Here is a 13,953-nt window from a genome sequence, read left to right on the forward strand (position 1 = left end):
CGACGGATGGCTTTATTTATCTCCCGTGTAAATATGGTGGGTAATAAAAACAATCCTTGCGCGGACGAGCCTGTTTAACAACTCAGTCCGGATAACGCGCTTGTTACAGCTACCATAGATTAGTTTAACGTTGCGCAACGTCGCGGCAAGTCGCCGAGATGGGAAAGAGTGTGCACCCATTATTTGTGCTCGCCGTCGCGACAGCCACGCACAACGTGGCACCCGCATGTTTCTCGCAGATGTACCAGCCAAGCGAGTCGCTTTTACTCGAGCTTATCCGAGAGATGTGACTCCAAAGCGCGCTATCTCGGCCATTTTGATCGTAAATGTCAACGGTAATATTAACGGTGGCACGCGACATACCTGTCGATAGATAACTTTCAGACACCGCGTAGAATCGAGGTCCCCTTGACGTTAATTGCGCGTATAGTGTCGTGTGCGATCGATTAACGCCACGTCTCCAATTATCGCCTACAAGGATTGCATTTGTAAACTAACACGCGATACTATTCTTCTTTTATCAGATGTTTCGCATCGCGCTCGTAACAAGCGAAGTTTACCTATCGAAGAAAGACGCGTGTCGAAAGGGTTAAATGCACAAGCACAGAGAGTTGTCTCGTAAGTAGCCTCGAGCCTTCTGTCAACTAGGAGTCGCGCTGATACGTGCCGAGTTTAACGTCCGGTTAGGTATTATGCAGCATTGGCAAAAAAAAAAGAGGAAGCAAGCGAAAGAGAGAGAGAGAGAGAAAAAGAAACACGTGACATAAACCAGCGAACTTTATTAGCCATCGTCAAAGTGGACATTTTTACGATGGGCGCGGCGATAATTACTTGATGTAAATAAAAATCTACCTGTACGATTCCCCTTTATGTCGGCTATTAATTTACAAGTATTCGTCTCGAGAAATGAGCCAAGCCAAGGATCAAACATTAATCCTCTTTCCTTCTCTCACGCGATTACGCGAAATATATCTTGTCTTGTAACTCGAGTCACGCTCGTTTCTAATCCCGCGCGGAAGACCGGTTTTACCAACGTCACTTAACGTTAATTGAAATTAACTAAATCTTCTCTTCTGCAACGTTATAGCCCTCTCTGAGAGAGAAGAAAAATTTTCAAACGTATGGCTAATTCATATTCGATATCGACGAACGCGAGACGAGACGGTTTTCATCGGTTTTTATCTCCTTCGAAATGCGGAATTTCTATTGCTAACGATCATTACGCCGTGCGTTTTCCATCCGGCTGTGGTTCTTATGTGCGTCGTCGTTTACACGTAACACTCTGCTCGGTGTACGTACGCGTTTCACGCCACTTAGCGTTATAATGCGGATGCCCGATATAACGCATATTCAAGTCCTTCGGCGTAACGATCGCCTTATTCGAACTTGCCGAGCGATTAACAAAGGGAAACCGACGCGAATAATTGAGTCAATAAAGAATGGCTGGGATCGCATCAACGAGATGATGATCCGCGAATATCTTCGGATTCGAACAGGTCTTTTTATTTTCATTTTTAATATATAAAAAAAATGTATAAACAAAATAGAAGGTAAAACACATATATATTATTTTTTAATATTTAAAAATATATTTTATAACAAAAGGATATATATTATTTTTTAATATTTAAAAATATATCTAAAGTGAAATACATATAAGAAAAAAAAAAACACATAATATTTGTGTAAAAAGATTTTGAAAATCTCTACATCAGATTTCAGAACACGTGTGTATATCCGGCGATAGTGATGTAACATCGTTTACATTTATACGCGAGCCTGCTTCCTCGAGAATCACAACAATGTGTCCGATGTGTATATGTATTGCGACTAAATCATAGTAACATGGAATGCGAATGCATTACTGGGTAAATATGACGTGAAAAAAATGTCGAATGCTTTTGAGGTGCACTCAGGTGCTAATCGTAGAGATTAGCTCTCGCGATTTGCATTCGCGCAAACAATACGAACGACGCTTTTTCATCGGTATAAATTTTTCGCCAACGTTTTATGCCAGAAGAAGATAATTAATGCAGTTCCGCGTTCAATCGCGCATCGTTCCAAGTGGCACGTGCAGTTTTTTTTACGTCCGTTAATGCGCTTGTGTTAGAACTCTAAGTGAAAAATGATGACGGAAAGGAATCTATCGGTAGATTATAATCATCGCGAAAACGTGTCTTTTTTCGAATTGTGAGCGGACGGAGTGTATCCTGGTGTTAAAAAATGACGAAACGGCATAATAAATATGCAAGGACGCATACATATCGGGGCAAAGTCCAATTGTTCCATGAATATAGGCGCGCTGAATCTCTAAATCAATCTGTCATCTCTCCTCTTTTCCTTTCAATCAAAACTTTCATAGAAGCATACTAATGTTGACAGTTAGATGTATATAGGATGTCCAAAAAGTTTTATTAACGGTCGCAAAGAAAAAAAATCTTTCTTAAAATTTTTCTTAAAATTAAAAAAAATATTTAAATTTGCAGAGAAAAAAAAATCTTATTTTATACCCTTTCGTATAATTTCATTCATTATTTTTGCTTTTCTTTTAATTACTTATCGCACGTATTCATGCATAACGCGTAACGGTTCGATAAAATTTAATTCTAGAGCACGAAATAAATTCTCTCGCTGTCTCTCTTTCTCCCCTTTTGTCTTGCTCCACATCTTTTCGACATTACTTACATCCGGCCGCGCGTGCATGCATAAAATTTGCGTAAAAAAAAAATCCGGCCACCCGATGCGTGTATTTTCGCTCGAGGCCGCGTTGGATGACTCAAAGCAAATCCGAGCACGATGTATGTATACAATAACGCGACGATACGTACACTCGGATAAAATCAGTTTGAGTTTCTAATCGCGCCGCGAAAGATACGCCCGCGGATTCCCGCCGTGAGTTTTAACGAGCGTGTTTTACGTAACTCGTATCGTCGTTGAAATAAGACCGCGATTCTTGAAACGCCGACAGTGAAGCAAATTAAGCCGCTCCAAGTTTCTCAGACGAACATTAGCGCTCAAAGTTGAGTCAATTTGATACGGAATATATATTTGAAATAAAAAATGGAAATATTATCGTATAATAATATACTGCTTGTAATTATATCGCTTGAATTTATGGAGACATTTGCGATATTACGATACACATCAACGCGCGATAAAAGATTGCCCGTTTTATGACCAGATCAATACTCGACACTCTGACGACGACCCGTCGTATATATCGTATACGACACCGCAACGAGACATTTTATTGCGGCTCTGATGCAAGGCGTTTCCGCAATGCGGAAATGTAATTGTAGAAACTTTCATGTACGATTGTACACACAGATACGGGCGCTACGTCGCAATAAAGAATTATAAAAAAGATTTTAATAAATATTTTCTTAAAAGATTATGTCTCCTGAATGCATGGAATATACCGGATATATACATATACCGGACAAAGAGATATCTGATTATGAGAGAAATTTTACTAGAGTTAAAAATACGAGCTTTTTCGGTGCGACGATGTAGCCGAACAAACTCAGTCGGCTCGTGAAATGAGAATGCACGCATGCATCGTTCATCATCCGCATCTCTGAGGGATGCACGCGCGGGCCATAAGATACATTTCAAGCATAAATCTGCCTGGCGTGCAAGCCAAAGCCGTCGACACAATGAAGGCTCTTCGTCGGAGCGAAATCGTTCCTTCCGTGAAAACCAATCCGTGTCTCCTGTTCGACGAACGTAATATTCTTTACTTTATGGAGATAAATAACGATTTTGCCGATTGAACGGCACAGAACGGAAGGTGTACCGTTAGCTTCGTAAGTGGAGATAAAGATAATGATTTATAACGATTTCTTTGAATTTAAAACTAATTGTATACCGTTTATCACATACGAATAGGAGGAAGCGATATTTAATTATATGAACGAAAAATTTCCAAGCTCGCAAATTATGAATAGTAAAACGCAGCTTCCGCGAAGCAGCTTTTTACTATTCGAGAGTTTTCCATAAACCGTATCTCTCTCTCGCGACATCGCGTCTCTGACAGATGCTTCTCGCGCGAACATTGACTTTTAGGCGTCCTCGTGCTCTCCCGGCGTTTCTCGCCGACAGAACAGACCGAATGACTTTCCCGACGCGCTTCCCGCCGGCGTTTCCGCACGCGCGAGGAACCAATCGCTCTCTCGCGCTTCCTCGCGAGTACTCGGGCGTACGGCCAGGCGGACACGCGCGCGCTCTCAGCTCGCCCTCCTCCTCCCTTTTGCCTGCACACCGCTCGCTCCCACCCTCTCTTCCGCACGTTGCCGTCGCCCCCTCCCCTCTGGGTCTTCTCCCCAGCCGTCCGTCGTGCGCTCACGCCGCACGTGAGTACGCACGCGAAGACTTCTTCATCCGTTCCCCGCGCGTTCATTCACAGTTCACAGTCAGTCAGTCACCAGCACACCTCCGCCGATCAGCTGATCTTACCGCCGCCACCGCCACCGCCACCGTCACCGTCACTGCCGCCGCCGACGTCGTCGTCGTCGTCGTCGTCGTCGTCGTCGCCGTCATCGTCGTCGGCGGTGGCAGACTGCGCGTCGCTAACCCCTCCGCCCTCCTTTTCTTCTAGACTTTTCGCCCCCCCCCCCTCGCCCCTACCCTTATTCACTTCCTCCTCCTCCTTGTACCGCTGCTGCTACTGCTGCTGCTGCTACTACTACTACTACTACTATTGCTGCTACTACCGCTGCTGTCCCCTCGAACCCCCTTCTCCACCCCGGCGTGGACGATCAGCTGACTGGGAACTGTCAGTCGCCGCCAGCCGTGGGCCTGTGAACTCACGTGACACGCGCTGCGGCTCTTTCGCCGTGAGCGAGGATCGACTCTGTTCGGTTTCGTAAAAAACATCGGTAAGACGACGGCGAAATCGCGAGATCATGACCCAATCGTTGCTTCTTTTCGTCGAAACAATGTTCGTAATGTCATTTGTGATCGTTGCAAATGATTGTTATGCGATCATTGCAATGATCCTCTGATTAAACACTGGTTTGGTTAGTAATATAAATTGAATGCCACGGGTATTCAGAATTCTCGGACATTATAACGCATAGATACAAATATAAAGTAGAAACAACTCGGGTATTTAGAAGATAAGGAGAATCAGTTACAGAGAAAGAAATTGAAGGAGATAACGAACGATATTTGTAAAGTATCTTTTATTCTATGATCTCCTTTAGTTAAACAAAGTGTGGCAAAGTTCATTTAATAAAAATCTGCGCCTCATTGAATCATAATTTAACAGATATATTCTTTGTGAAATCTTGATGAGATGAAAAGAATATACAGCTGTATAGCTACGCCGTCAAAGCTTTAGTATGAACCTTCAGAGAGAAAGATGTAATTAATGATTACTACAATCTCTCGCAATAATCTTGTTAAAGAGAATCCATTTTCACGATTGGTGGTAATTCGATTTTGTAATGAAACACCCCTATTGGAAGACGAGAAATTCTCAAGTTACCAGCTCTTCCTTTTCACAAGCGTAGTATTTCTAGCTGTGATATCTCGTTAAACGCTATTTGCATCGATTCTATTTCTTTTTTGCAAAGAGGAGGAAAGAGAACGGGAATAACAGTATTATTGTCGATTCCATTATATCCAGAATAAAATATTATATTGTTTGCAGATTAACAAATTTTTATATTTAATATAAAACGTGATGATATTTAATTTATATTGTACTTGTGTATCGTTCGCTACACACACACACACACACGATAAGATGTTAATTTCACTCATAAAAGATATAATATCTCGAATCACGAGATTTTATCAAACGATTAAAATTCTCCGACTTTAGCATCCGATAATCGGTCTATTGTTCCTTCGCTCTCATCGATATATCGAATAATGATATCGTCTCACGATTCTTTCGCTACAATCCACTCTAAGGGAATCCATTATAAGAACGTGTATGTAATATCGCAACCAATCCCACGGCGAAATATCACGATTGATATCACCGTCGTCGTTGTCGTCGTCGCTCGAGCAGAATCGATGCCGTTCGGAATTCTAATGACGTCGCCCGCTGTACAAACGCCCCGTATACACGAATTGCGTCGCGTCGTGTTTATGCATAAACGATCGTCGCATATATTAACACGCGTTGGTTCGCGACGACCGAGATGAACCATCTCCGTATAAATCCTGCCGTCTAGAGCGAGAGAGATTTTTTTACGTAAGAGAGAAAGAGTACCGGAGTTAATTCCATCCTTCGTGGCTTAATGGCGCGATGATGAATTACTCGAACAAGTTGGAGCGACGAGACGCTCCGAGGGTTGATTCCTCCGAGATTAGCTCGCGCGCTCTCCCCTGAATTTAATCCCGCCTGACACTTTGCCGACTAATCCTGTGGATTAATTCCCTCGCGAGATCATCCCGGGAAAAAGTAAGAACGTATCTTCTTACTTTCGCGAAATCGGAGAAGCAAATGACAGGACGATGATATAGGTGAGTTGAATTTCGATGACGATAGGATAACGCTGGAATACTGTAGGAATCGTATCCGAGGATCGAAGTCAACCCAAGCGACGACATCGATGGCGACATGTTGCAGTGCCCCGCGTGTCTCGTACCCTACTGTAGATGCGCGCTAGAAGAAGAAGCGGAAGACGCGGGAGAGTCATAGGCGCAGCGTTTGCGGCAGCAACGTGTGTTGAGCGAAAAGTAGTGGGGGGAGAGAGAGAGCGAACCGCGAGAGAGGAGGAGGGGGTGGGAGAGAGTAGCGAGCGTGCGAGAAGGAAGGAAAGAGAGTAGTGAGAGAGAGGGAGGGGAGAGAAGGGACCATGTCCTACCCCAACGACCACGTGGCGCCGAAGACACTTTCATCATGCATCGCGCTTCGGAATCCGCCGAACCACGTGGTGTTGGACACCGTCGTTCGACGCTCCCGAGGAACGTGCCCGCGCCGCGCATGCGCCGCGCATCGTTCCTATCGCTGCGTCAAGGTCGAGCAAAGTCGCGCGATTACAACCTCGTGGCGACAACCGATGGTACCGACTTAATCGCGCTCTCACCCGTTGGATCGAAACTTAGGCGGGAAACGAGACGCGTTTCTCGAGCGTCTTACCTCAAACGCTTCCTCATGCGCAGGCTCGATATTCGTACCTGAAATCGGCACGCGATCGAATAGGCAAGTACAATCGGCTGCATTAATTCGGCCAGATACGAACGCTTGGCACGAGAATGACTCGTTACACGCATTGTCTCGTGTAGCTGATGAAATCGTGACGTAGGGACCAAATCTTTTACAAGTCTAATGGCGAGTGGAATAAAAGGGAAGTCGTTTTACCGTACAAAAGTCTCAAATTAGAATTATATATTTTTTTCAAAAACTTTATAAAGACGTTTGTTTATACAATTAGGGTTGCGTTAATGGTATCCCGCACATATAAGGATGCAGCCAGCATGTATAAGGACACTTGATGAATCACCGATTCCTTGCCTTCTCGAAACAGTTGTACTATACAATTACTTATGTAAACGAGGGAAGGAGATACGCTTCCTAAGAGTATTACAAAGAAAATCGAGATAAATGCAAATGTACCGGACGTTATCATATCCGATTATACTTATATAATTGCTTATATAATTGATATTATGTAAGTTTTAAGTTTATAACATATCCATGTCTATCTATATAAAAAAATCTTTAAATGTTTCACAAAAACTTTACGATTATTAGACCGTGAAAACGGATGTTCACTATTCTCGTTGGACGTTTCGTATGTAAAATTACCGCGTTATTCTGTCAACATAAATTTAATATTCCGCATCGATGCCAAATTATCGACATTTTGCATCCGCGTTCTTAAAATACGCGTCGTGCACAAGTCGTGTACATCCCCTGTCTCTCATCAACTATTATTACTCGGTTACCGAGCAACAAGCTCGACCGGACGTTTACGGTCGTCCACGGCGAGGCGCCACATTCCCGATTCATCGTCGGACGTCGCGACGACGACGACGACGATGGTGACCAGAATAGAGCGAAGACACGGGCGCCGATCCAGGGAGCACTGACCCAGTATGCTTGGTCGTCGCTGATTTTACGAACGACGACTCCCTGCCCCCAACTGTCTTCCTCCTCCTCCTCCTCCTCCTCCTCCTCCGCCGCCTGCCCGTTGTCACCGCTGTTTAAAGCGCACTTTGAGAGCGCAGGACTGCCGCCGATGATTCTACGTCGCGTGGTCACGTGTAGAACCACGTGCCAGGTCTGCGCGGAGATGGTTCCCCGATATTCGCACGTTGTGGGAACATGAAAATATAAAAGTAAAATATTTGTTCTTTATATTGTTAATTTTTTAGGCGTGTTCCTTTTATTTAATTTTGAACTCGAAATAAATGCTCGCTTTCGCTTCAGATTTATCGATAAAAAAAAAACATATAACAGATTTATATCATTATTAATTCTCATCGTATCAATTATACATATATACGACTTTGTGTAAGAATGCAGAGTAAAAAAAACGCATTCTTTACGCCTCATGTTTAGGGGATGGATGAGAGTCACGATCTATTAAGCGGTTAATTACGGATTAAAATATACGCACTTTCATCTGAAGAATAAAAAAAATTATGTAATATAGATGTTTCAGCTATAGCAGAGTCTGGGATAAGATGTATAATAAAGGTGGGACGCGTGGATTCCTTCCGCGCGCGTAATAAACCGAAATAAACGCGAATATAACCGCAATAAACATTTATTTCCATCGCGGAATGTAGATCTCAGCTTAATCGCGAGCTCGCATCTCGGCCCTGCAAACGCAACGCGATGATCAAAGGCAATGCCGCTGATTAGCATTATCTCGGAGATACCTGAGAAGTTTTTTTTCTTCTATTTTAATAACGGATTCTTTGAGAAATTTTTAGCAGTTTTTTTTTTTCTTAGGAAAGTTTAAAAGCGATCTTTGCTCGTTCACGAAATTTAAGAGGATGCTTTGAATTCTTAAAATATCTAAGTAAAAATTGTTTACAAATTAATTTGTAAAAAAGAATTTACCATTACAAAATTAAAATCGGGCCTTTTAGGGCACATTGTATATTCGCGTATGACGCGTAATCCGAGAAGAGTCGATTTTTTTTTTCAGTCGACCGCATAGAAATTTATGTCCCGCCGCACTGCAGCTTATCTCGCGTGTCATAACTATCGGGAGATTTTTCCGACGAATAAAAACTTTGGCGAAGAAAATAACGAAATCTTTGTTAATAACTTTATTATTTGATTGAACTTTGAATCTTGTTTTTTTAATATTATTATGAGGAGGGAGAAAGAAAGATTGGCCAAATAACGAAGTCATAAATATCTTGGCATGGTAAAAGCATGTATTAAAAGCATCTCTATTACTAACGAGAATAATATACACATTTCACGTTAATTAATTTAAAAGATATAAGGAATAGAATATTTTACATGAATATATTTCGTAATTTATGTGGCACTAATAATTTTATATAAATTTTAATTCCTTTGTTTTGAACGGCTTCGTGTATCGTCGCATTATATTTCTCAAAGTATAATTGCAATTTTCTACGAAAGATTAAAGTAAGCCAGTGCGAATGATTAACTTTTGCGTCTTAATTAATAATCAATTCGTGTAATAAATCAGAATAAAATTGCCGATGTCATTATCAAATCTCTCAATCATTAATGAAAAATCTCAAATATACAGGGTATATACAGGGTTGGCACAAACGTTCGGCCAAATTTTGAGATTTTATAGGAAATTTCTTGTAAACATACTTTTGTTTCGATACTTTTTATTAAAAAACGCACACTTTCCCTGATATTTGTAAAAATATATAAAATAATCGTGATTTCAAAGATAGCAAACTGAGCGCAAACTTTTTAAGAAAATATTTTTCGACTCATGTTTATAGGAAACTTTTTGTTCCGAATTAAATTTCCAATAAAATTGCAAAGTCAGGCCGGAATATTTGGATCCACCCTGTATGCGTGTGTCCATATGTATGTATAATATACAAAACAGGTTGATTAAAACGTCACATCGCATTTAATTAATATTTATCAATCGCATATTATATTTTTGATGCTTGTATATCAGTAATGTATTGAAACGCATATTTTAAATAATTTACGCGTTACTATTGCGTAATATTATTCGTTGATAACAGAAATATGTATAAGCGGATTTTCTTGAATTATTATTTTCGATTTCAAAGTGGTGAGTCCGAGCTTAAAATAACAAGGAAATGTTGAAGTATTGAGTAACGTGTGCTGGCATATTATACCTACAAACAATTTTATTAAATACGATTAATTTTAAATGTTTCCGGATCAATGCGCATTTGTTCTCGCACAATTATTTTCGTTCACAGATGATTCTCATACTGGCATTTTTTATTCATTACAGGTCAATACCAGAAATGAATGGGCGTCGTTGTGCGAACAATTTCACTTGCCCAGCGGTTGCATCAACAGCGGGGTCGGCCTTAAACAAATTTACCTTCGGTAAGTTCTTGTGGAACTAAGAGATAATTAATTGACATTTCATTTAAGAATAATGATTTCTCAACCCCTTATTGAAACATCAGAATTATCCAATATGAAAAACTCGTGGTCCTCGTCAATCTTTATTGTTAATATGTCGAATGTGTATTTTTTTTTTTTTATTTTCGTAAAATAACCGTATCGCTGCAAACAAATTGGACGAACAATTTCACTTTAGACGCGGTCCGCTCAACTTTGTCCCTTGAGTGATCCACTGCGAATTTTGAACCGACCGACATCTGTCGATCTGCTCCGGAAAATCGGTCGGAAGACGGCTCGCCTGATCCGGCCTTTATCGCACGGTGACTTCTCGCCGCGGCGCGTCGCGTCGCGTCGCGTCGCGCTTGCTACAATGTTCCATTGCGTCTGGCAGTCCGCGAGCGTCTGCAAGAGGCAGGGAGTAGCAACGTTTTGCCGCACGGCCAACACCGCGTATCGGCATTGGTCCCTACGCCCCACCACCATTTTCCGTATCGCGTACTACGTACGTTCGTTCATTCATATCCCGGTCTCGCTGACGAGAGGCACCACGTGGTTCCTGAGTCTCGCTTTCCTCTCCCTCCCTCTCTCTCTCTCCCTCTCGTGCTCTTTCTCTCTTTCCGGAGCGAGTCCTGCAATCTTGTTAGCGCGTGTGGCTGACAAGCGCCACCGAGTTCACGATTCTCTTGCCGATGACACGTGTGTGACATTTCATACTGAAATTCGCGTTGTAAACTATAACTGTCAGAAAGCTGTTAAAAGTTTGCGTTCTTTAGAATAGCTGATATAATTTTGATCAAATTATTTCGTAGATTTAAATGATAAGTACTTATGCAACATGCAAACTCTTGTTATTAATTGTAAGTTCTTAATATATTTAATTAATGATATGTCATCTTCTAGAGATATAAATTTTCACATTAGATTGACAAGAGGACATTTAAATTTGAAAAAAGATCTGTTGTTATGTTCTTATATTTGAACAGACAAATATTTTTTTCTTGCATCTCATGTCAGCGTATCGCTGTACTGTTTAATGTTTTTCTCGCGCCATCAACCGGATTAAATAATCCTAGTTTAATGTATTTCGCCACGTCTTTTAAACTACGATGCAAACGACGATGCTCCCAATAAAGGAAAATTAATATCAACCGGAATGAGCGTTGAGCATCTCTTGCACAATACTATGTTTGAATCGCTGAAGAGTCGCATCGTCATCCGAAGACATTTCCGTGGACGTCACGTGGCTTCGCCCACGGCGATCTGGCTACTTCGCGCTAGCAGTCAATAACGCGACTGACACATTGTAGCCGCTGCACTAGTCGGAGAGTAGGTAGTATTCAGCAGTCCGCACCCGCCAACGGCCAATCAGGCTCTGGCTGCTTGCTCTCCGCTGCCTGCACCTTCCGCGCTGTACGTCGGTTGCATGAATGGATCCAGTACACCTACCCCCACCACTTTCTTTCGCCCACCCACGACTCGATATCCTCTCTCTCTCTCTCTCTTTCTCTCCCCCTCGCCGACTCATGACTGTTCCTCTAGTCCTCTCTCTTTCTCTCTATTTATCTCTGACATCTACCCTGTTCGCGCGAACATTACGCGAATCTTTCGACAATCGCTCAGTCAATCGGTGTCTTCTTGGTCCTTGGTCTGGAAAGAGAGTTCTTTTGTAAATTTTTGCATCGCTCCGATAGTGGAATGTCGTCGCGAGATGTTGCGTTCTCAAGATTGAAGCGCGCACCACGTGGGTGACACGCCGAGGGTCAACCGGTTCTCTAGAAAACGTCAATCGATTCCGAATCAGAGGAGTCACGGCCGCGCAGCTAATCTTGCGGAAATCGAGTGCTTCCACTGGTGGAAATCTATTTTATCGCTTATGATATGATATCTCTGATGTTTGATACTGTTCTGTCCAAATTTCGTAGATTTGTTGCGACTTGTCAAATTATTTTAAAAACAATTTATATCATCGATAAATGCATTGTTTTTCTCGAAACAGTTTAGTCGTTGAAAAGTTAAATTTTTCGAGCCTTTTATGGAAAGCGAAAATTACGATAATAAATGTTATTTAATAAAAATTTTTAAAGATAATTTTTCTTTACAAAATATAAGAAAATCAATTCTGCAACGAGATACAATTTAAGATTTAACCAAGTGGAACACGTTTTTTTTTTATTCAAATCATCATTTCGATGTTTCAATCACACGATATTTTTAAAATTTATTAATGCCTGTTTAACCATATTATGTGTGTGTGAAATTTAATTCGAATCGAAAATAAAATTTTTAAAATAAAACACTTGGTGTTTTTGTTCCAGATATCTGGACAGGTACGAGAAGGTTCACTTCCTAGGCGAGGATGGTCAACAGGCTGACGACGACGATGAAGATTCCAGACATCGGAAATGGTCGGCCAGAGCACTGCACTCTGTTCCTCTTACTTATAATCATCATCAGCACAACATCGCAGGTGAGTCGTGAGGTTTTACGTCGAAGAATTTATATAATATCTTGACAATAGATTCGAAGGTGCGGAAAAAAAAAAACTTACATGACAATACATTGTCATTCCATTGTTTTCCGCGTGCTTATGGCGAATAGCATCGAACGCAGTCGCACGCATAAATCGCTTTTGCCAATTTATAACGCGATGCGTACGTCTCGATACAGTTGGCGTGCACGTAGCCACGGTCGAGCGACTTTCAAATGCGCGTTTTCCACCGCCCATTGTTTCGTTCCTTGTCTCACTTTCATCGTCGCGTCGCATCGCGCGCACGCAACGTTTTCCCTTTTTCTTTCTCTCTCTCTCTCTCTCTCTCTCTCTCTCTCTCGATCGATCCTCTCTCTTTCTACCTTTTTCTCTGTTTGCATGTGCGAGTCACGGTTCAATAATTCACTACGTTAGCAATTTCCGCCCGCCAGAATTTTTCATTCGTTCGTTCCGTGTCGTCCCCCGGCAACGCTGCGCAAAAATATATCGCGTGGTCTCGATTCTTTTGCAAGAATCTACGCAATATTTCCCCTCGAGTCCATTTTCATCCATCACGAGGAATATCTCAAGTTTTCACCATCGCGTATGCATTTATGATATAAAATGGAAATCGACTAAAACGAACAAGAAGAAAGGAACGATAATTATATAATAAATTCTCGATAATTATAGACATGATAATTAGAGGGGGCGGAGGGAATAGATCGACGCTCGGTCCTCATAACATCCCCATTTGTATGGGCATAATCAAATTAGGGCATCCCCGGCGCGACTCTGGGAGGAGACTCTTAGTATCGTGTTAAGTCTGCATCTGCCTTCGCAGAAGACGTAGACGTACGCGCTTGTTATACACGTACGTATATAACCGTAGCCGCGGCCAAGGCGGCAACGGGTTATTGACGTGCTGCTGCTCTTGGAGCAGCAGCGGTGGCGGCGGGCTATCGAG

The 13,953-nt window shown here is 41.9% G+C and overlaps 1 protein-coding gene across 8 annotated transcripts in view; it reads left to right on the forward strand.

Moving 5' to 3' along the window:
- The window catches only part of LOC126854440 (AT-rich interactive domain-containing protein 2), a 44,178-nt gene that overhangs the window by 12,389 nt on the left and 17,836 nt on the right, over nucleotides 1-13,953 (forward strand). For all 8 annotated transcript variants that reach the window (XM_050601180.1, XM_050601175.1, XM_050601179.1 and 5 more), the window contains exons 3-4: nucleotides 10,401-10,498; nucleotides 12,835-12,986. In XM_050601180.1, the coding sequence (XP_050457137.1) occupies nucleotides 10,401-10,498; nucleotides 12,835-12,986 (250 nt within the window). The remainder of the gene's footprint in view (nucleotides 1-10,400; nucleotides 10,499-12,834; nucleotides 12,987-13,953) is intronic.

Source organism: Cataglyphis hispanica, chromosome 14 (assembly GCF_021464435.1).
Source record: "Cataglyphis hispanica isolate Lineage 1 chromosome 14, ULB_Chis1_1.0, whole genome shotgun sequence".
Taxonomy (NCBI): Eukaryota; Metazoa; Arthropoda; class Insecta; order Hymenoptera; family Formicidae; genus Cataglyphis; species Cataglyphis hispanica.